At 43.3% G+C, this 23,897-nt stretch overlaps 1 protein-coding gene across 1 annotated transcript in view; it reads right to left on the reverse strand.

Annotated features, from left to right (window-relative positions):
- The window catches only part of LOC122543390 (Golgi reassembly-stacking protein 2-like), a 69,731-nt gene that overhangs the window by 11,935 nt on the left and 33,899 nt on the right, over nucleotides 1-23,897 (reverse strand). The window contains exons 5-7 of the mRNA XM_043682075.2: nucleotides 23,065-23,195; nucleotides 20,547-20,658; nucleotides 17,546-17,666 (exon numbers count right to left, since the gene is read on the reverse strand). Coding sequence (XP_043538010.1) covers nucleotides 17,546-17,666; nucleotides 20,547-20,658; nucleotides 23,065-23,195 — 364 coding nt within the window. The remainder of the gene's footprint in view (nucleotides 1-17,545; nucleotides 17,667-20,546; nucleotides 20,659-23,064; nucleotides 23,196-23,897) is intronic.

Consider the following 23,897-nt stretch of genomic DNA (forward strand, 5'->3'; position numbering starts at 1 on the left):
AAGCTGCAGAGACAGGTTAGGGTAAGAGTCTGGCAAATTGTAAATGGAGCCCAACATAGGGCAAGGGGCCAATGGAATTCAGCAAGTGTAGAGGGTGATAGGCAATAGGCAAGGAAGTCTTTCAAGGAGACAGACTGCAGCTTTGGATGAATTGGTGTTCGTATACAGTGAAGGTCATGGGGACTGAAGTTTAAGTCACAATGCAATGAAAAGCAGAGGTGGAGAAGGTGTAAGCAAGAGAGGTACAAGCGATGGCAGTCAAGGGTGCAGAGGTAGAGCTATGCAGTCTTAAACAATGGGTGAGATATAGTTTTGAGGCTTGACCCAGAGCACTTGAACAGGATGGAGATTGAGATAGAGATCGGGGGAAAAAAAAAGGTATGAATTTCCAGTGGAAACTAAGTAAGGTGTATTTGGATGTTCTCATTATGTAAATGTTGTGTTAGGTCAGCAGCCCGACAAGAAAGACAACAATGAAAGCCAGAGTGGCAGGACAGCGAGTGAGAGCGACAGAGACAGACGAGTTGTCGAAGTAAAAACACTCCAGTGTGTGGAAGTCTACATAAAACATCTTTTGTATATGTTTTAATTGTAAGCAAAGTGCTGGAGAAACTCAGCAGATCTGGCAGCATCTGTGGAAGGGAAAAAAACAGTTAACATTTCGAGTCCAGTGAGCCTTCTTCAGAACCAAAAGCAAGGTGAGAAATGGTGGCGATTGCGAATACCCCTTTCCAAATGAAGCAACCTCTGGGACAGTCTGGGACCTTCCCCTCGTCAGAGAGATGCCTGAAGATTTATTTGAGCATCACGTGAATCTTAAATCAAACCATGATCTAACTTTAAACATGAACAGTGAATTTAAAAACCCACTTGGCTAAAAGCAGCAATTTCCAAATATTGGGCATTAACATCTGATTCTAGTCACTATAAACTGAAAGTGACTGAAGCAGTAATAGCTGATAACCTGACAACAGAAATAACACCCAACTCCTACCACAACTGCAGTTGCATCTGTCTTAGCAATAAACACTGAGTTTATATTAAAAAAAAACAGAAAATGCTCAAAATTATTAGCATGCCTGTTTTTCTCTCTCTAAAGATGCTGCCAGAGTTAACATTTCAGGTCTGTAACCGATTGTGGTAAGTGGTTACAGACCCTAAACATTAACGATTATTCTTGCAACAGCATCCACAATATTTTCTGTCTTTGCTACAATAAGCCAGAGTCATTGGAGATGAGGAGGTCCATCATTTTCAATTTAATTTAGTCGCAATCCTAAAGCTATGGAAGGCAAAAGGGCACAAGCAGTACCACAGAGAAACAGTCTGAAGATATCGCTGACTTATACAGCCACAAGAACATAAAAGCTCTTTGTAGTCCAGGGACTAGATGGTTCAAGGTTGAACCTCTAGGGAAGAGCTCAAACTGCTGTTAGATAGACTTTCATAAGACTCCGACAAGAAATACGTTTAACTGGATATTGAGCAAAGCCAGGTCAGGTACAGCAAGGATTAGAAGAGGACATTGAGCAATGAAATGTAATAAATAGAAACAATTCTCCCATCATCCCAACTTAAAACAGAAAAACAGAATAACTGGAGGCTGATATTAGAGTCAGAGATATACAGCATGGAAACAGACCCTTCGGTCCAACTCATCCATGCTGACCAAATATCCCAATCTAATCTAGTCCCACCTGCCAGCACGTGTTGCTGCTGATCCCAATTTCTCTTGCGAGCTGCAGTAAAATTAGGTGCCTTCTGTACATGGCTCAACAACGCATGGAGCTAGATCAAAGGCAAACATTGAATGATGGAGAAACTCTGCACAGTTGGCAGCATCCATTAAGACAGAAGCAGAGTTAATGTTTCGAGCCCGGTATGACTCCTCAGAACTAGATCTAGTTGCCTGCATTTTTGTTTTGTTGATAAGCGAGATGGTACTAGTCACGGACTAAGGCCCATGATACAAGTCAGGAAACCGACAGATGGCAGAACAGACAGTTTGGAGGGCTTACAAAAGCCAGAATTAGAGAAAGGAGGTAATGCAGTGACTCATGAGAAGCAATTTTCTCAATAAGCAGCAACAGTAGATATTAGAAGACCATGTACTATTTTTCATTGGTGCACAGAAGTAGTCAACAGCTGTAGGTAGAACAACAGTAAAAAAGCAGAGGATGAAGTGGACCATGGTGCAGAGATTATAACCTCACTCATTTTAGAGTTATTCATTCTATATCCGTTTTTATAATGGAAACTGTTTTGCATAAACTCAGTGCAACTGCACACTGCCAGTGACAGCACTGCAGCATACAATTGGAGGAGAAAGTGAGGACTGCAGATGCTGGAGATCAGAGCTGAAAATGTGTTGCTGGAAAAGCGCAGCAGGTCAGGCAGCATCCAGGGAACAGGAGAATCGATGTTTCGGGCATAAGCCCTTCTTCAGGATTCCTGAAGACAGGATACAATTGGAGCCTGATAAGGTTAATGGAGGCAGCTTCCATGATAAATTCTTCATAAAGCCAAATGCAGAGTTGACAGAGAGTGCAAACAGATAGAGGATTCACATTAGAAACGTTAGAGCTGTTGAACCAAGTGTGCAGTGTGAAAGAGAAAGTCAAGCATCAGGGAGACTGCTTTAACTGAGCAGACGTAGGAACTGTGTTTGGGGATCTGATCAGCCAGAGACAAAAGGATGTTAAAATGGATGAAGGAGTCAAAAAGGAGAGAGGTAGGAGCTGTTGATTGACCAGAGAGATGATAAGCTCACTTTGAGGAATTAAAAAAAACACATTTTGATAGCTTTACTGAAGCAACTGTTTTTTTTTGCTAAAACCGGATTCATCCACTGCAATGCAAGGGGTCTGAAGATTGAACAAACAGAAGGAGGTGACCTGGAGGAACTGACTCAGCAAAGGAACACGAGTAACGACAACATGTAGGAGCAGCCCTGATGATAAAGAACTCCAAAGGACAATTTCATGTTTTATTATATGCATGACAAAATCTTCAACATGCAGAAAATTACTTAGCAGGCTGTAAATGACCGCATTAAAAAATTAATTCAAGGAACGTGAGCATAGCTGGCTGAGCAGGCACGAGAGTGAGGGAGCGAGAGCGAGAGCGAGAGCGAGAGCGAGAGAGAGCGAGAGAGAGAGCAAGAGCAAGCACAGGCTCTCTCTCTCCGCGCGAGAGAGAATGTGTGAGACAGAGTGAGAGCGCGAGAGAGCGCCCGAGAGAACCAACTCCAGGAAGGTTGGATATACCCATTTCAAACACGTATGCTGTTTTAGATAACGTAGGGGGTGATGGATTCTCAGGGGAACGTAGCACAAACAGCCAAGTTTCTGGTATTGAGACTGGCTCTAATGAATCAAGGGAACGTCAGGTTCCATGAGATCAATTGTGTTAGGGGACTCTGTAGTCAGAGGTACAGACAGACGTTTCTGTGGCCAGCAGAGAAAAAGCAGATTGGTGTGTTGTTTCCCTGGTGCCAGGATCAAGGATGTCTTGGAGAAGGTGCAGAAGTTCTCATGGGGGAAGAGGGGCCAGCAGGAGGTCATTGTCCACATTGGAACCAATGACCATAGGAAGGGATAAGGTTGAGATTCTAAAGGGAGATTACAGAGAGTTAGGCAGGAATTTAAAAAGGAGGTCCTCAAGGGTAGTAATATCTGGATTACTCCCAGTGCGACGAGGTAGTGAGGGCAGGAATAGGAGGATAGAGCAGATGAATGCATGGCTGAGGAGTTGGTGTATGGGAGAAGGATTCACATTTTTGGATCATTGGAATCTCTTTTGGGGTAGAAGTGACCTGTACACGAAGGACGGATTGCACCTAAATTGGAAGGGGACTAATATAATTTGCGAGAACTGCTTGGGAGGATTTAAACTAGTAAGGATTGGGGGGGGAGAACCCAGAGAGATAGTGAGGAAAGAGATCAATCTGAGACGGGTACAGCTGAGAACAGGAGAGAGTCAAACAGTCAGGGCAAGCAGGGATAAGGTAGGACTAATAAATTAAAACTGCATTTATTTCAATACAAGGGGCCTAACAGGGAAGGCAGATGAACTCAGGCCATGGTTAGGAACATGGGACTGGGATATCATAGCAATTACAGAAACATGGCTCAGGGATGGGCAGGACTGGCAGCTTAATGTTCCACGATACAAATGCGACAAGAAGGATAGAAAGGGAGGCAAGAGAGGAGGGGAGTGGCATTTTTGATAAGGGATAGCATTATAGCTGTGCTGAGGGAGGATATTTCCCGAAATACATCCAGGGACGTTATTTGGGTGGAACGGAGAAATAAGAAAGGGATGATCACCTTATTGGGATTGTATTATAGACCCCCCCAATAGTCAGAGGGAAATTGAGAAACAAACTTGTAAGGAGATCTCAGCTGTCTGTAAGAATAATAGGGTGGTTATGGTAGGGGATTTTAACTTTCCAAACATCGACTGGGACTGCCATAGTGTTAAAGGTTTAGATGGAGAGGAATTTCTTAAGTGTGTACAAGACAATTTTCTGATTCAGTATGTAGATGTACCTACTAGAGAAGGTGCAAAACATGACCTACTCTTGGGAAATAAGGCAGGGCAGGTGACTGAGGTGTCAGTGGGGGAGCACTTTGGGGCCAGTGACCATAATCCTATTAGATTTAAAATAGTGATGGAAAAGGATAGACCGGATCTAAAAGTTGAAGTTCTAAATTGGAGAAAGGCTAATTTTGACAGTATTAGGCAAGAACTTTTGAAAGCCGATTAAATGCAGATGCTCGCAGGTAAAGGGACGGCTGGAAAATGGGGAGCCTTCAGAAATGAGATAACGAGAATCCAGAGAAAGTATATTCCTGTCAGGGTGAAAGGGAAGGCTGGTAGGTATAGGGAATACTGGATGACTAAAGAAATTGAGGGTCTGGTTAAGAAAGAGAAGGAAGCATATGTCAGGTATAGACAGGATAGATCGAGTGAATCCTCAGAAGAGTATAAAGGCAGTAGGAGTATACTTAAGAGGGAAATCAGGAGGGCAAAACGGGGACATGAGATAGCTTTGGCAAATAGAATAAGGGAGAATCCAAAGGGTTTTTACAAATATATTAAGGACAAAAGGGTAACTAGGGAGAGAATAGGGCCCCTCAAAGATCAGCAAGGCGGCCTTTGTGTGGAACCACAGAAAATGGGAAAGATACTAAATAAATATTTTGCATCAGTATTTACTGTGGAAAGGATATGGAAGATATAGACTGAAGGGAAATAGATGGTGACATTTTGCAAAATGTCCAGATTACAGAGGAGGAAGTACTGGATGCCTTGAAACGGTTAAAGGTGGATAAATCCCCAGGACCTGATCAGGTATACCCTAGAACTCTGTGGGAAGCTAGAGAAGTGATTGCTGGGCCTCTTGCTGAGATATTTGTATCATCAATAGTCATAGGTGAGGTGCCAGAAGACTGGAGGTTGGCAACCGTGGTGCCACTGTTTAAGAAGGGTGGTAAAGACAAGCCAGGGAATTATAGACCGGTGAGCCTGACGTCGGTGGTGGGCAAGTTGTTGGAGGGAAACCTGAGGGACAGGATGTACATGTATTTGGAAAGGCAAGGACTGATTAGGGATAGTCAACATGGATTTGTGCGTGGGAAATCATGTCTCACAAACTTGATTGAGTTTTTTGAAGTAGTAACAAAGAAGATTGATGAGGGCAGAGCAGTAGATGTGACCTATATGGACTTCAGTAAGGCATTCGACAAGGTTCCCCATGGGAGACTGATTAGCAAGGTTAGACCTTATGGAGTACAGGGAGAACTAGCCATTTGGATACAGAAGGTAGAAGACAGAGGGTGGTGGTGGAGGGTTCTTTTTCAGACTGGAGGCCTGTGACCAGTGGTGTGCCACAAGGATCGATGCTGGGCCCTCTACTTTTTGTCATTTACATAAATGATTTGGATGCGAGCAGAAGAGTGAGTAAGTTTGCAGATGACACCAAAATTGGAGGTGTAGTGGACAGCGAAGAAGGTTACCTCAGATTACAACAGGATCTTGACCAGATGGGCCAATGGGCTGAGAAGTGGCAGATGGAGTTTAATTCAAATAAATGTGAGGTGCTGCATTTTGGGAAAGCAAATCTTAGCAGGACTTATACACTTAATGGTAAGGTCCTAGGGAGTGTTGCTGAACAAAGAGACCTTGGAGTGCAGGCTCATAGCTCCTTGAAAGTGGGGTTGCAGGTAGATAGAATAGTGAAGGCGGCGTTTGGTATGCTTTCCTTTATTGGTCAGAGTATTGAGTGCAGGAGTTGAGAGGTCATGTTGCGGCTGTACAGGACATTGGTTAGGCCACTGTTAGAATATTGCGTGCAATTCTGGTCTCCTTCCTATCGGAAAAATATTGTGAAACCTGAAAGGGTTCAGAAATAATTTACAAGGATGTTGCCAGGGTTGGAGGAGTTGAGCTATAGGAACAAGCTGAACAGGCTGGGGCTGTTTTCCCTGGAGCGTCGGAGGCTGAGGGGTGACCTTATAGCGGTTTACAAAATTGAGGGGCATAGATAGGGTAAATAGGCAATTCACAGCTAAATGGAGAGGTAGCATATTCTGATAGTATGAATAGTTGTGGGTGGCACGGTGGCACAGTGGTTAGCACTGCTGCCTCGCAGCGCCAGAGACCCGGGTTCAATTCCCGCCTCAGGCGACTGACTGTGTGGAGTTTGCACGTTCTCCCCGTGTCTGCGTGGGTTTCCTCCGGGTGCTCCGGTTTCCTCCCACAGTCCAAAGATGTGCAGGTCAGGTGAATTGGCCATGCTAAATTCCCCGTAGTGTTAGGTAAGGGGTAAATGTCGGGGTATGGGTGGGTTACGCTTCGGCGGGTCGGTGTGGACTTGTTGGGCCGAAGGGCCTGTTTCCACACTGTAAAGTAATCTAATCTAATCTAATAGGGATGCCACATAATTTGGAAGGTGCAAGTCTCAATGGGATAGAGGACTGAAGGATACAAAGACACCAACCAAAGGTGTACCGCAGATTAGAAAGGCCCATAGCATATACCCATCCAGATGCCTTTTAAAAGTTGCAATTATACCAGCCTCCACCACTTCCTCTGACACCTCATTACATACACACACCCACACTCTACATGAAAGAGTTACCCTACGGTCTCTTTTGTATCTTTCCTCTCTTACCCTAAACCTATGCCCTCTAGTTCTGGACTCCCCGACCCCAGAGAAAAGACTTGGTCTATTTATCCTATCCATGCCTCTTATGATTTTATAATCCTCTTTGGAGGTCACCCTTCAGCCCTTGAGCTCTAGAGAAAACAGCCCCAGCCTATAGCTCAAATCCTCAAACCCTGGCAACATCCTTGTAATTTTTTTCTGAACCCGTTCAAGTTTCACAACATCTTTCCAATAGGAAGACCAGAATTGCACACAATATTATAAAAGTGGCCGAACCAACGCCTTGTACAGCTGCAGCATGACTTCCCAACTCATATCTTCAATGATCTGACCAATAAAGAAAAGCATACCAAATGCCTTCTACACTATCCTATCTACCTGCGACTCCACTTTCAAGGAGCTATGAACCTGCACTCCAAGGTCTCTTTGTTCAGCCACACTCTCAACAACCTTACCGTTAACTGTATAAGTCCTTGCTAGGGTTTGTTTTCCCAAAAATGCAGCACCTCGTGTTTACCTAAATTAAACTCCATCTGCCTCTCCTCAGCCCATTGGCCCATCTGATCAATATCACGTTGTAATCTGAGGTAACCCTCTTTGCTGTCGACCTCCAATTTTGGTGTCATCTGCAAACTTACTAACTATACCTCTTATGCTCACATCCAAATCATTTATATAAAATGGCAAAAAGTAGAGGACCCAGCACCATTTTGTGTGGGACTCCTCTGGCCACAGGCCTTCCAGTCTGAAAAACAACCCTCTGTTTTCTACCTTTGAGCCAGTTCTGTATCCAAATGGCTAGTTCTCTCTGTATTCCATGAGATCCAAACTTGCTAACCAGTCTCCTATGGGGAACCTTGTTGCATGCCTTACTGAAGTCCACACAGATCGTGTCCACAGCTCTGCCCTCATCAATCCTCTGTTACCTTTTCAAGAAACTCAATCAAGTTTGAGAGACATGATTTCCCATGCAGAAAGCCATGGTGACCATCTCTAATCAGTCCTTGCCTTTCCAAAAACAGATAAATCCTCAAAGTTTGTGCGAAGATTTGTAGCTCGGGTGCTCGTTGTTGTGGTTCTGTTCGCCGAGCTGGAAGTTGTTGCAACAAAAACTTCCAGCTCGGCGAACAGAACCACAACAACAGATAAATCCGGTCCCTCAGGATTCTTTCCAACAACTTACCCACCAGTGACGTCAAACTCACTAGTCTATAGCTCCCTGGCTCTCTTACCATCTTTCTGACATAATGGTACCAAGTTAGCCAACCTCCAGTCTTCTGGCACCTTGCCTGTGACTATCGATGATACAAGTATCTCAGTAAGAGGCCCAGCAATCACTTCCCTCGCTTCCCACAGAGTTATAGGGCACACCAGATCAGGTCCTGGGATTTATCCACCTTTATGCGTTTCAAGGCATCTAACATATTCTCCTCTGTAACATCGATCTTTTTCAAGATGTCACCATCTAATTCTCCACATTCTACATTTTCCATGCCCTTCTCCACAATAAACACTGACGCAAAATACTCGTTTAGTACCTACCCCATCTCCTGCAGCTCCACACAAAGGCTGCCTTGCTGATCTTTGAGGGGCCCTATTCTCTCCCTAGTTACCCTTTTGACCTTAATATATTTGTAAAAACCCTTTGGATTCTCCTTAACCCCATTTGCCAAAGCTATCTCATGTCCCCGTTTTGCCCTCCTGATTTCCTTCTTAAGTATACTCCTACTGCCTTTATACTCTAAGGGTGCATGCGATCTATCCTACCTATACCTGACATTTGCTTCCTTTTTTTTCTTAACTAAACCCTCAATTTCTCTAGTCATCCAGCATTCCCTATACCTACCAGTCTTCCCTTTCACCCTGACAGGAATATACTTTCTCTGGATTCTCGTTATCTCATTTCTGAAGGCTTCCCATTTTCCAGCCGTCCCTTTACCTGCGAACATCTGCACCCAATCAGCTTTTAAACGTTCTTGTCTAATACCGTCAAAATTAGCCTTCCTCCAATTTAGAACTTCAACTGTTAGATTTGGTCCATCCTTTTCCATCACTTTTAGAACTAATAGAATGATGGTCGCTGGCCCCAAAGTGCTCCCCCACTGACACCTCAGTCACCTGCCCTGCCTTAGTTCCTAAGAGTAGGTCACGTTTTGCACCTTCTCTAAGAGGTACATCCACATACTGAATCAGAAAATGTTCTTGTAGACTCTTAAATTCCTCTCCATCTAAACCCTTAACACGATGGCAGTCCCAGTCTATGTTTCTAAAGTTTAAATCCCCTACTATAACCACCCTATTATTCTTCCAGATAATTGAAATGCCCTTACAAGTGTTTGTTTCTCAATTTCCCTCTGACTATTAGGGGATCTATAGTACAATCCCAATAAGGTGATCATCCCTTTCTCATTTCTCCATTCCAACCAAATAACCTCCCTGGATGTATTTCCGGGAATATCCTCCCTAAATACAGCTGTAATGCTATCCCTCATCATAAATGCCACTCCCCCTCCTCTCTTGCCTCCCTTTCTATCCTTACTGTAGCATTTGTATCCTGCCAGTCCTGAGCCACGTCTCTGTGCTATGATATCCCAGTCCCATGTTCCTAACCATGCCCCGAGTTCATCTGCCTTCTCGGTTAGGCCCCTTGCACTGAAATAAATGCAGTTTAATTTATCAATCCTATCTTGTTCTCTGCCTGCTCTGACTATTTGACTTGCTTCTTTTCTCAAGTGTACCAGTCTCAGGTTGATCTCTTTCCTCAGTATCTCCCTGGATCCCACCACACCCCCTTACTATTTAAATCCTCCTGAGTAACTCTAGCAAACCTCCCTGCCAGTACATCAGTCCACTTCTAATTCAGTTGCAATCCATCCTTCTTGCACAGGTCACTTCTACCCAGAGAGAGATTTCAATGACCCAAAAATGTGAATCCTTCTCCCATACACCAGCTCTTCAGCCACACATTCATCTGCTCTATCCTCCTATTCTACCCTCACTAGCTCGTAGCACCGGGAGCAATCCAGATATTACTACCCTTGAGGACCTCCTGTTTAAATTCCTGCCTAACTTTGTATTTTCCCTTCAGATTCTCATCCTTTTCCCTTCCCATATCATTAGTACCAATGTGTACAATGACCTCTTGCTGGTCCCTCTCCCCTTTGAGAACATTCTGCACCCTCAGATATCCTTGATCCTGGCACCAGGGAAGCAACATACCATTCTGATTTTTCCCTGCTGGCCACAGAACCATCTGTCTGTGCCCCTGACTAGAGAGTCCCCTAACACAATCGATCGTTTGGAACCCGATGTATCCCTCATTACATTAGAGCCAGTCTTGATGCCAGAAACTTGGCTGTTCGTGCTACATTCCCCTTAAGTCCATCACCCCCTACATTTTCCAAAACAGCATCCTTGTTTGAAATGGGGATAGCCACAGAAGACTCTTGTACTGCCTGCTTTGCCTGTCCTCGGATGCTGCCTGAACTGCTGTGCTCTTCCAGCACCACTAATCCAGAATCTGGTTTCCAGCATCTGCAGTCATTGTTTTTACCTTTCTTGGAGTTAACCCATCTACCTGACTGTATCTGCGGCTTTTTTCCCCTTCCCCTAACTGCCAACTATCATACCCCCTAGCTCTTGTAAATTCCAAATTACCTCCAACTGTTGCTTGAACCGATCCATTTGATCCGACAGGATTCCCAACATTTATTAATCCTCAGTAACCCTTAAACTCTCCTGAAACTCCCACATCTGACAAGAGGAGCATATCACTACACTAAAGGCCATTTTGCTCCTTCCAATCTACAGACCCAGAAAATAGTACTGTCTTATTGCTCTACAAAACACCACTCCAGACTAACTTAATATTTATGGCTTATATTTTAAAAATGTAATCAAGAGACAGATCCCAATAAAAACATAAATCAAGAAAGAACCCACTCTACTTATTATTGTAGATTTACAGCAAGGTGATACTTAAAACTATTTTCCTTTCTCTTTCTGTGCTGTGACCTCTCCCAAACAGGTCTCTCCAAGATTAGTTGTGAATTTCGCTGTTTAAGTTTTCCTTGACACACTCCAATGTCCAGCGATAGATGAATTCAAACAGTTGTGGCAGTAACTGCACAGATTCACTGCTGTGTCAGTTAGCAGCGTGGTTTTCTTTCTCGCTCTCTCTCCCTTACAGACCATGTGTTGTGCCTTTGTCAGTCCTTCTCCCTTTCAAAAGTGCTGTGGTTTTTACTTTTTTTCCCCCAAAGTTCCAAAGCAATTGCAACAGTATCTAAAACAGTAATTGCTGCTCCTGGAATTCGAGGAAATCATCTCCAACACCAAAAATACCTCAGAAAAGGAGTAGCCTATTGCAGTCAGAAATGTTTCCCCATCCGCCATCTTCGAATACCCAGAATCCTCATGAGCAGCTATCATTCTCCTAGACCTACTGTTATCCACTCCTTTGTCTGTCTAACTGTTCTTCTCCCTCTTTGAGCTCTATCTCCACCCATCATTTACTCCTTATGCCCTGCTCCTACCCTCTCCTACATAAAAACCAACTACCCGAGCTACCATCAGATCTGAAGGATTGCTGGACCTGAAATGTTAACTCAGGTTTCTCTCCACAGATGCTGCCAGACCTGCTGATATTTTCCAACAATTTCAGTTTTTGTTTTATACTGCGCCATTAACTCCCTTGATCAGTTCTTTGGGTAACATCCTGAAGAAACTTCACCAGTTCGGGAAACAACTTTCCACACTCAAATTTACACTGACTATACCAAGTTAGATCATTATTATCCTTGCCAGTTTATCACAGATTATTATTATAGATTTTTAGTATTTTCTGTACTACTGTTATAAAGTTAAGGTCTGTAGTTCCCCAGTTTTTATCTCTCCCTCCCTTCTTTATCAGTGGAGTGACATTTGGTACCTTCTAATCTACGGAAACCGTTGCAGAATCTAACCAATGCATTCAATATTTCCATAGCTACTTCCTTCAACATTCGCAGCTGTAGACTATCAAGTCCCAAAGACCTATTAGCCTTCAGTCCCATTAATTTCTCCAATACAACATTATTAATACTAATTTCCACCAATTTCTCATTCTGCCTCATGCTTTAGACCTAGAATTCTGAGAGATATATTGCATCTTCCTCTGTGAAGTCAGGAGATAGTATAATAATTCACCTTCTCTGCCATTTTACTATTCCCCATTATAGATTCTCCTGATTGCCTGTCTGTAAAAGGACACATTTATCTGAGTAAAGATTCTCTTTATACATACCAATGAAAGCATCAACAGTCCCTTTTTAATTGTTTTTTGCTAACTTCCATTAATTTTCTATTCTCGCTTTGTTGATCAGTTTCTTGATTTTCTTTTTTCTATACACTAAAATCCTCCCTTTCCTCAGCTTTACCATTATTTCTAGTAACATTACAAACCTTTTCTTTTAAGGCCTATATAATCCGTAATGTCTTGAAGGGGCAGGGGTTTGAGCACAACTGACCAAACCAGCAAAATACTAAGATTAAGAGGAAATTTATTATTTTGGAGTTTCCCATATAAAAAATACATTCTGGTCAGTCAGGACCCACCCACGAAACTGACCATATTGCTAGCTTGACCATATTGTAAGCTCACACCAATGATGCAATTAGGTAAAGCAGCTATGCACACCTTTTAAATATTTTCACTCAAATAACTGATTTAAAAGGTTGTTATATTATACGGTTTGTAAAGGAATAGCAGAGCGAGAGACAGCGCGCGCGCAAGAGAGAAACACAGCGAGACGGGGGGGGGGGGGGGGCAGAGAGAGACAGAGAGAAGTGGGGGGGGGGGGGGGGAGAAAGAGACGCAGACAGAGACCTTTTGTGGGTAGTAGTATAACCAGAGGCCATTAAATATATTAAAAAACTGAAAGAACTGCAGAGGCTGTGATTCAGAAACAAAAACAGAAATTGCTGGAAAAGCGGAACAGGTCTAGTTCCTGTAGAGAGAAATCAGACTAAGGTTTCAGATTGAGTGATCCTTCCTCAGGTGGCCATTAATATAAAATAGTTACCAAGAAATCAAAAAGGGAATGGAGAAGAAACTTTCATGAAAGAATGGCAAAAATGTGGAAGTGTTACTGCATTTAAGTACAAGCCAGACAAGTATATTAAGGAGAAGGGAATAAAGGGTTAGGATGGTAGCTGTCAATGAAAATAGATGGGAGATACGAGTGAAACGTACAAACTGGTATTGGGTGGTTGGACCAAAAATGGACAGTGACATATACCATGTCTGTTCGCATGCAGTATAGGGATGGTACAGTGGCTCAGTGGTTAGCACTGCTGCCTCACAGCACCAGGGGCCCAGGTTCGATTCCAGAGACTCTGTCTGTCTGTGTGGGTTTCCTCCCACAATCCAAGGGTGTGCAGGTTAGGGTGGATTGGCCATGCTAAATTGCCCCATTGTGTCCAGGGTGGTATAGGTTAGAGTGGATTAGTTAAGGGTAAATGGGTCTGGGTGGCTTACTCTTTGGAGGGTCAGTGTGTACTTGGTGGGCCGAAGGGCCTGTTTCCATACTGTAGAAATTCTATGAATAAATCATGTCATCAACAGTTCAGAAATAACTGCCAGCTGTCCTTTACAAATGCAGTACTTCGCTACATGAGATTGCACTGAAGAATGATCTTAGTGCCGCTTTACACTGGTATCTTTATTAAGCTTTTGAGAAGTTGAGTATTTTCAGCAAATCTCAACCAACATCAGAACAGCATAGACACCTGAACTTTTGTCATTAACTTCCTGCTGAAGTTGCTGATTATGACAAAATATTCCAAAATCTTCTGAAAAGTAATGTACATTGAAAAGCAGGAAGGTTGCAAGTCTGTTTTAAGAGCTACTTCTCTGGAAGCCAAACACAAGGCATAAGTGCACACTAGTGTTGAGTGCCACAGCGCTTGCACCCATCATTTTGATCTGCACAAAAATTAAAAGAAAACGAATTGCAGTCAAAGGCAGTCACATTGTGCTTGAACAATTGCAAGCGAGTGCTGAAGTGTACACTATGTAAACCAATACCGCTACATCTTAATTCATGCAACAGTATGGTTAACAGCCAACTCTCTACAAGGATAATAGGGAAAAGTATCCAACTTCACTGGAACAATAACTTACTGTGCTAGACAGAGACAGGCACTGCTGATTAAGCAGAATCTACTGAAAATGGCTTCTAAATTAAAGATAGAAAAGGAGGATGATGAAACAGATTTATCTTGCCCATATGGGCTCTGAGTGGATAATCTCAGAGACATGATGATCCTGGGCAGGGGTTGAACCTTCTGAAAGATCAAGAGAAAACATATTGAAAAAAAATTGGGAACGATAACCAAAGAATAACCATCGCAGAAGCAGGACTCTGGGCTCAGAGTTCAGAGAGAGGGAGTACATACGCTTCTATACAACTGAAGCCTGGCCAAATATTGCTTACCAGTGCGGTTAATAACTAAACTCTCAGGAGTGATTTTGAGGTAGCTTTATTTTGCAACCCAATGCAACTTTATAGTGAAGTGTTAAAAGTTGATTTCAGTAACAGTACAAGGTGTAATCATTGTGTCCACTGGCAGAGAGGGCAATGGACACCAATTACCTTCCTCAGCCAGTGGAGGAGCAAAGATTCACAACAGCTACATATGTGCACATGCAGTCACTCGTGTACAGATCCAACATACATAAAGCATGCATCATATGGGATAGTAAGCGTCATACAGCATGGAAACAGACCCTTCGGTCCAACTAGTCCATGATGACCATGTTTCCAAACTAAACTCATCCCGCTTGCCAGTGTTTGACCCATATCCCTCCAAACCTTATCTAAAAGGTCTTTTAAATGTTGTAACTGTACCTGCATCCACCACTTCCTCTGGCAGCTCATTCCACATACACAAGTCCCAACTACCACGCAATACTAGTATAGGGAGTTGGGAAAAAAGTGCTGACACAGTAGGTCACAGTTAATACAGCATTACTGCACGATATCTATTCTCCCTGCAATACTTTTGCGATTAAACTTTATAAGCGAAACACACTAGCACAGTCTCTCCTGTTCCCAGTGGTACAGCTCTATTCCTCCTGTCCACTCACTCCAGCACCCAAAGCTAGTGACACTACCCTTTCCATGAAAGACATGTAACATCCCAATCCAGCTCCCTGCTGTTGCAAGTGCCTGTTCACAATCTGCCAACTGATGCTTGGTGTCTGCAAACCAGTGGTTGAAAAATCATGGCTGGCTGCACACTCATGGCTTCTGGTCACAATTCTAGAGCTCTGCTCCCCCTTTCGAGCAGCTTCTCCAGTTTGTTGGACTCTTCCCCTCATGAGGTAATGGAATGTTTACAGCTCCATCAAGCATCACCAAAACCACTGGCCCAACAGCACCTCAGGCAATTCCACATTCACGTTTCCAGATTTCAGTCCAATACAGTCTTCAGAAATTTTCCAATTCTTTTAATAATTTCGATCATTTGCAATTCAACTCTATTCTTTTGACTGGCAACTGAGGCCAAATCGGATTTGTTTTCAACAGATGCAGTAGATTACATTTGTGGAGGGACTGGTAAATTTCTGTCAGATGTGGAATGATCCTTTGAGGGCTTGGACAGAGGTGAGGGGAGTGGTGTGGGTGCAGGTTTTGCAACTCCCCCGCTGTCCCCACCACCACCACCACCAGCACGCCCACACCCCACTTTTGGCACCTTCCCCTGTCATCGCTGGACTTGCAAAACCTGCGCCCACACCACTCCCCTCACCTCACCTCCATCGAAGGCCCCAAAGGATCCTTCCATATCTAGACAGAAATTTACCTGTACCTCCACTAATGTCACCTACTGAATCCGTTACATCCGATGTGGTCTCCTCTGCATCGAGGACACAGGACGCCTCCTTGCAGATTGTTTCAGAGAACACCTCTAGGACACCTGCACCAACCAACCCCACCACCCTGTGGCTGAATATTTCGACTCCCCCTAGAACATACAGGTCTTTGGACCTCCTCCACCACCAAACCGTTACCACCCAATGCCCAGAGAAAGAACGCTTCATATTGTGCCTTGGGACCCTGCAACCACACGGGATCAATGTGGATTTCACCAGTTTCCTCATTTCCTAACCCCCACATTATCGCAGGCCAAAGTCTCCAACTCAGCACTGCCCTCCTGACCTCTCCATCACCTGTCCCATCTATCCGCTCCATTCCCCTGACCTATCACCTCCTCCACCTATTGCCCCCCCCACCGCCCATTTATCTCGCAGCCCCTCGGCCCATAAGCCTCATTCCTGATGAAGGGCTTATGCCCAAAACATTGATTTTCCTGCTCCTCGGATGCTGCCTGACCTGCTGTGCTTTTCCAGCACCACACTCTACTCAATCTTGCTTAAGCACTGCCTTGATTTGGAAACTGGTGGTGAAAATTTTAAAAACACTCTGGTGCCCCACCTTACACTTTCTCCATAATCGCCTCCAAATCCTACAATCATCAGATATCTATTGGCCTAATTCCAACCTCGTGAGCATCCTCTTATTTTAAATCGGTCCACCATTTCTTGCTGTGCCCCGTATGGGGCAAGAGATATGGGGAGCTGGTTTTCAACTTCAGATTGGGCTTGGGAGGCCAAATGTCTTACGCTTGTTCTCGTTTCCTATCTTCTGAAACCTGTATGGCCCTCTACCTCACGTTCCTCCTTCAAGACACTTTTTAAAACCAACATCTTTGGTCATCTGACCCAACAACATGTCCTTGTGTGTCTTGTCTTGCATTTGTTTCCCAATATTTCAGTGAAATATCTTGAAATTTTATTAAAAAGGTGCTGTACAAATACAAGTTAACACTTGGCAGATTACAAGAAATGTTTACACATTCCACAATTCTGTACGTCTCAGGTTCTGGCTACATTTATGCTTGAAAAGCAAAGCAACTCATGATTTTCATTTCAGATGTCAAGAGATTGACTCCAGTTAGGAGACAGGAGAGTCAAGCATTATTGAATGCTGTAAATTGGAATGGATAATGTTCCCATGCACCTGCTGCCCTTGACCTTCTAAGTGGCAGATATCATGGATCCAAGGGGTGCTGTTGAAGAAGCCTTCTATTGTTACTCCAGTGTAACCATTACATGCTGCAGCCACGATGCATGTGCCAACGATGGACAAAGCAAATGAGGGGTTAATGGACACAGTGGGTCAGCAGGATAACCAAAGTCGCATCCATGATCTAGTACGATAGAAAGCGGCCTGAAATTTATAACAGGGATGACATCTGCCAGCATTGCAGAAATCACTTCCTGAAGTAGTTTGTGACGGAAAAGCACCATTAACGCAATTCTACCAGTACCTGGTGTGAATGCGCCTGCGATTGAAGGAGATGTTGTTCCCAGCCTGAGATCGCTCAGCTCCTTTGGCAGGCCTGAGGGTATGTTACTCATTGCAGGAGCGCTCGGAGCTGAAAGAGGAACCTACAAAGAAAAGAAACTTTAGAACATAACCCTACATGTGTCATTACGAATATGGCAACATGAGAGGGGGGGAAAAATAAAATGCACATTTAAGATAGAATAATTCGAAGGCTCACTTGTACTTCCATTGGTTTCTATGCCTCCTGTAAACAATAATGGGAACTGTTTCAGTTAATTAACTGACCGATGTGGATTTCACAAATAGAAAACATCCAACAAGTAGGCCATCAAAACTATTCCTGCCAGATATCATTTTGATACCACAGGCAGAATAGGAAAGCTCTCATTCCACTTTGTGCTTGCACCAATACTGTGGTCAGAAGTCCCTGCAGGACTAGGGCTCTTCCTTGCTTGATGCGCAGTGCATTGCGTTTTGCGCTTTAACACCATGCTCAGCGCCAAAAGGAATTGTACAGTTCTCGACAGGAAATGAGACCTTCCGCTGAGAAAGGGAACAGTTTATAACACCACCCAGGATCAACACCTCAATGGCACCATCTATAAATGGAGCAGTCCTTTGCCTTCAAATCTCTACTTTGTCAAGGTGACAGGACTAAACTCACCAACAGCACATCACTCCATCCACATTTAGTGTTTATTAGCACAGGGGATTAAACTTGCCAAGTCAAACTACATCTGCAGTGCTGGCAAAACAGGTATTGCAGTCGAATCTCACCAACACTAAGCCTGAATATCAGCTCGGATGCTCAGTGTGCAAAGTCAGGGTTGATTTCCTGCTCTGCTGTGTTGGCTAATTTCACTCTTATCTCTATTATTCTTGTCAAGTAGACAACTGAAGACATTTTAGGGTCATGTATAAAGAACAACCACTCACGCTTGGTAGGAGATTGCAACAGCGAGATTCACAAACCTTGCAAAAATTGCAACAGCGTTTTTTTTTATTTTTAGGGAGGGTTGGGGGTGAAAGAGAGAACACAATATTAAACTTGTAGCTGTTCCATCCATAATTCCACAAGGCAATCAAGCAAACGCCAGGAAACTGGGTGACCCATCACTCACTACACTTACATTTAAATGAACTGCTGCACTCAGAAATGATGGGCTATACAGGACTTAATGAAAAAGATTTCCTCATAGAAAGGGCAGACTTGTATTCACCTATTATCGTTCACAACCTCAGGACATAACAGGCACTTTTGAAGCCTATTGTTATTAATGATTCAGGAATCAAGCACCAATTTGCACACCGCAAGGTCACACTAACAGCAGTTTCAGGATGAGTGGCCAATCTGTTTTAGGGCTTCGGGTAGAGCGATCAATATTGGACAGGACGCCACTGCTCTTCTTTCAATAAGATGTGGAACCTAATGTCCACCTTAGAATCTTAGTTAAACATCTCCTCCAAAACACAGCACACATCTGCCCATCTAATACTTTTCACCACCTCAGTACCTATATTCCCTCCGATTTTTCTTGCTGCTACACAGACCTCAGGAGTTCCGTATGCAGAACCAAACGTCAATGCAGTCATACATCAATGGGCAGGTGGGGACAATGAACAGCTGCACAACCTTGCTCAGCACTGCACTGACACCAATGCTTCATACATCCACCAAGTCAGAATGTTCCTCAAACATGCATGTACTTAATACTCAAGCAGCCAAAACCAGCACTTCGGGCACTGTGTGCTGACACTTGAGCAACATTTTCACTTAAACTCCAGTCCATCTTCAGGGATATTTCTTTTAAACTGCATTCCTGTCTTGGACTTGCACTCTCTTTCCCTTTCCACACCTGTCTGGTTTGTATTTCCCTAGATTAAACATCTGCCACTGTTTGATCCAATCCACTCGGAACATGATATAAACGGATATACTTATTTCCTGTTACACATAGATTCTCTCAAGTACTCCTCTCAAAAATGTACCAAACATTTCATACACAAGTGCACAGTTAGATTTTTTTTTATTTTGCAGCTCTGGGAGTGTCAAGAGTTATTAGGGATCTGTTTTTTTTTGGGGGGGGGGGGGGGGGGGGGGGGAAGAAAGCGTGGTAAACAGATAAGAAAATGGAGTTGAAACCACAACCAGTTTAGCCATGATCTTATTGGATGGAGGAGTAGGCTTCAAGGACCTAAACAGTATTTCAGGGTAGGAGACGACGACATTCCAGCAGCCAATGCAGTCGCCATTTTGCGCACAGCAAAATCCCACAAACAGCAAATTAGAGAGTGAGAAATTTTTAAAATGGTCACGGTGAGGGGGGGAATGGATGAGGAATCTGAAAAGCACCAGTGAAGGAAAAATATTTGCATTTACATAGCGCAACGACATCCCAAAGCACTTCATGTCAAACGAAGTAGCGTTGAAAGTTATTACTAAGTTAACATCGGAAATGTGTCACCCAATTCACATACAACAAGCTCCCACAAACAGCAATATGCTGGCATGACACAAAGGAATACATACTGGCCAGGACACAGGAAACCCTCTCCTCAAATAGCTTTTACATCCATCTTTGGAATGGATACGGTTGAATCTTTCATCTGAAAGACAGCCTCCTCAGACAGTGCAGTATTCCCTCAGTACTGCCCTGGAGTGATTTTTATGCAGAAGTCCTGGAGTAGGACCTGACCCCACAACATTTGGACTCAGAAATAAAAAGGGCTAATCCATGAACCACGAGACAACAAACCACAGTTTCAAGTCAGCCAAAGCCAAACACAGTTAGCAACACAATGCTCAATACAGAAAGATCCATTTGAAGGATAGTGTTGAAATAGCCAAGATGAGAAGTTACCAAAGGTTACAAATTTGCCAGCCTTAATCTCACTTGTCCAAGCATGTTGAATAAGTATCTCAAACACAGGCAGAGAAAGACATCCACCACCTCTGTAACCCCATCTTTAATGGTGCTTACCATAGGACTCGAAGGCAGGCTAGTGCGAAGAACTGGTGATAACTTTCTCTCGGATAAATGCTTGTGGATTGGTATCCTGTGCAGGTATCCATAGCCAATGCCACAGCCCAGACTGGAAGAGAAAAGGAATGAGAAATATTTAACCTATATGCCTCATCAGTTTGCAAACACAAGATCACATCAAAGTAATGAAAATTGCTCATCACAGGGATTCCAAAAACAAAAACAAACTTACTTTCTTGGGTTTAATTAAACAAAGGGACTTCAGTACCAAGGCAAAGTGGAATGCTTCCATGCTTTGGATCTATGCACCCAGTGTCAAGCATCCTCAAAAGATTCAGAACACAGCTTTCTTTATTCACATTTGTGACTAGGACTAAACAGTGGATGCTTTTGTGCTGTCAATCTGTGATAAGCTAGATTGAAAGAATTAATTTGACACACTAGTGAAACACTTCCAACTCCAACCAAGATGAACATTCATTTACCACTGAGGCTGCCCATTTCCAATGGTGACACTGTCTAGGATCCACCCATCTTAACTGATCTGCTGCTGAAACCCTCATTCATCACATCATTAGCTCTGACTATTGCAACACATTCCTCATTGCTCTCTCACATTCTGCCCTCTGCAAACTGAAATGGACCTGTACTCAACAGTCTACTATCTTCTGTCTGTTAATCAATTCTCATTTGCTCATCCCATGTGCTCCTCCATGCACACGCCTCTTGCTCCACTCTCACCTATCTAGTCCTTTCATTATTTGAAAGGTGTAAAGATAAGCCCAACAAATCCATAACTGTGTTGCCAGTGTCTTTAATAACACAAAATCCCATTCTGATCAGCTGTCCTCGCTGCTTTACACTGGCTTCTAGTCAAGCAGCATCCTGACTTTCCATTCCTCAGTGGGCCCAATTCTTTCTAATCTCATATCTTCCCCAGCCGCGCAAGCCTCAAGATATCTACACTCCTAACTCGAGACTCAGGCATCTCTGATTTTAACTCCCTCACATTGATGGCTTTGTGTGGGACACAAGCTCTGAAATCTCTTCCTATTTCAACTCCTTTTCAACTCTCTTTCCTCCTTTAAAGATGTTCACTAAAAACCTAGGTTTTTGACTCAGCCTTTGTTCATGTGATCCAACATCTCACAGAGCTCAATATACATTATACATGATAATATTCCTGAGATGGTGCTTGGGACAAATTAGGTTAAAGATGCTTCAAGTTGCTATTGCCCAGACTCTATGACTTTGAGCATCTCTACAAACAGCCCCAGCTTCTCCAATCTATCCACGGAACTGAATTTGCTCACCCTCGATTCGCTTTCATGCATCTTAACCTCAAATTTGCCTTCAACAGATCCACGCTGCTTTGTCTTCAATTAAAGCACATGTTCAAGTGAATGTTAATTTTGTCCCAAATTATTGTTTCTAAAACTTCCCTCACCAGACACTAAACCGATTGGCCGAATATTTTTGGGCTTATCTTTACACCTTTCAAATAATGAAAGGACTAGATAGGTGAGAGTGGAGCAAGAGGAGTGTGCATGGAGGAGCACATGGGATGAGGAAATGAGAATTGATTAACAGACAGAAGACAGTAGGTTGTTGAGTACAGGTCCATTTAAGGATAAACCAAGACATCTTCAGTGTTACCAGAAATCATACGTGTTTACTAGAGTCCAGGTCCACGCCCCACCTGCTCTAGAGGTGTATAATAAACATCTCTGAACAGGCAGATTAAGGAAAAACAAACACAAAATTGATTAAATTTTTAGACAAGTCCCATCTGCTCTCAGGGGGTGGGGGAGGGGTAATAAAATTTCCATTGTGTGGGGTAATATTCTGGATCAAAAGGTCTCACCCACTCCAGAGTTGTCTCATGACATGGCTGAACAGGTTAAATGACAAAAAAATTTAACAAGCTACCTGCTTGGGGTCTCTTGTGGCACAGTAGGCATGACCATACTTCTGAGCTAGAAGGCCTGGGTTCAAATCCCAACTGCTCCACTGAACAGGTTAGTTAATATCTAGGAGCTTAGTACTTGGTTGAGTGATTGATTTCTTGGTGGGTTTCCCAAAACCAGAAGTCCTATTTGTGGGACCAATGAGCACGCTCCCCTCTTGCACTACAAATGTTGGTTTTTCCCTTGGAATTGGTATTCTTGCAAATTGTCCTGATAAACATACAATGAAAAGCTTCAACAAAATGCCTCATTTTGTCAATACAAAAAAATTAGCTGTTGAAACAAAAAAAAAACGAAGCTTAATGAAGTGACCTTCATTTTGCCAAACTTACATAACCAGACTGATACCGCCAATAAATCAAACAGGCAGATCCAAAGGAAGCTCAAACAAACCTGGTTTAACATTCTGCCGAACACATTTTAACAGAACGCGTCGTTTGGTGCACTCGAATTCTCTGCCGGATTGGGTAAGATTCTTCTGGAAGGTATTTGAACTGACAAATTACACTAGCAATTTAAAAAAAAAGGTAAATCCGACCCGGTCGTACCTGCCCTCTCCACCCCATGCACTGTTAGGCGTGATAATCACCTCCCTACAATTGTCTGTCTCAGTGTTGTACACATAGATCTTTAGCGGTTTTCCATTGTGGGATTCAATCAAGGAGAACAAGTCTTCAGACTGCAACAGAAAGAAAAACCTGGGTAAGTCTGTGCTCTGGTTTGCTCCCTCCCAGATTTGTTTACTGACAAAGTCGAGCTTTTCCTCTTCATCCCTAACCCATTCACACTCCAAAAAGCAAAGACTCCGTTTTGGTGAGAATTGTCCACTAATTGTTTCACAGTATATTTTTTAAACAAAATAGCAGATTCTGGTGATAGCTTGGCTACCAGAGTATTACATGGCAATTGCCAAACCAAGCATACTTTAGGCAGCACAGATAAGTCAAGAGAGAACAAAACAGATACTTATGACAATGCAAGAGATTGCAGTGGTTGGGCTGGAAAGAGGGGTCTTATCATTTCAGTTAATCCATAATAATAAACAAATGCAAATATAAATAATGAGCACAGTAACGGAAAGGAGAATGAAGAGAGAGGCAGATAAAAGACAAAACGGAGACCACAGGTTAACAGAGCACTAGTCTGCATCTCCTGTCCTTGCTAGGTTACAATATTGTACATCAGATGTGCAAAATAAGGACTTGTGCAAGACGTGCAGTTTTCAGAATAAGTGCATTGAAATATATAAAGTCATTGCAAAAAGGTACAGTACATGTGCCTCACAAAGTAAACCCACTGCCCTCAAATACTACAGGGTTGCCTCCAAAATCAGAGTACCACAACGCTCTGTGCACAAAACCATTTAGGGAATTTCGGTCAG

This window comes from Chiloscyllium plagiosum, unplaced genomic scaffold, assembly GCF_037043375.1.
Source record: "Chiloscyllium plagiosum isolate Xiang-an unplaced genomic scaffold, Cpla_swu_hap1 HiC_scaffold_53X, whole genome shotgun sequence".
In the NCBI taxonomy this organism is placed as follows: domain Eukaryota; kingdom Metazoa; phylum Chordata; class Chondrichthyes; order Orectolobiformes; family Hemiscylliidae; genus Chiloscyllium; species Chiloscyllium plagiosum.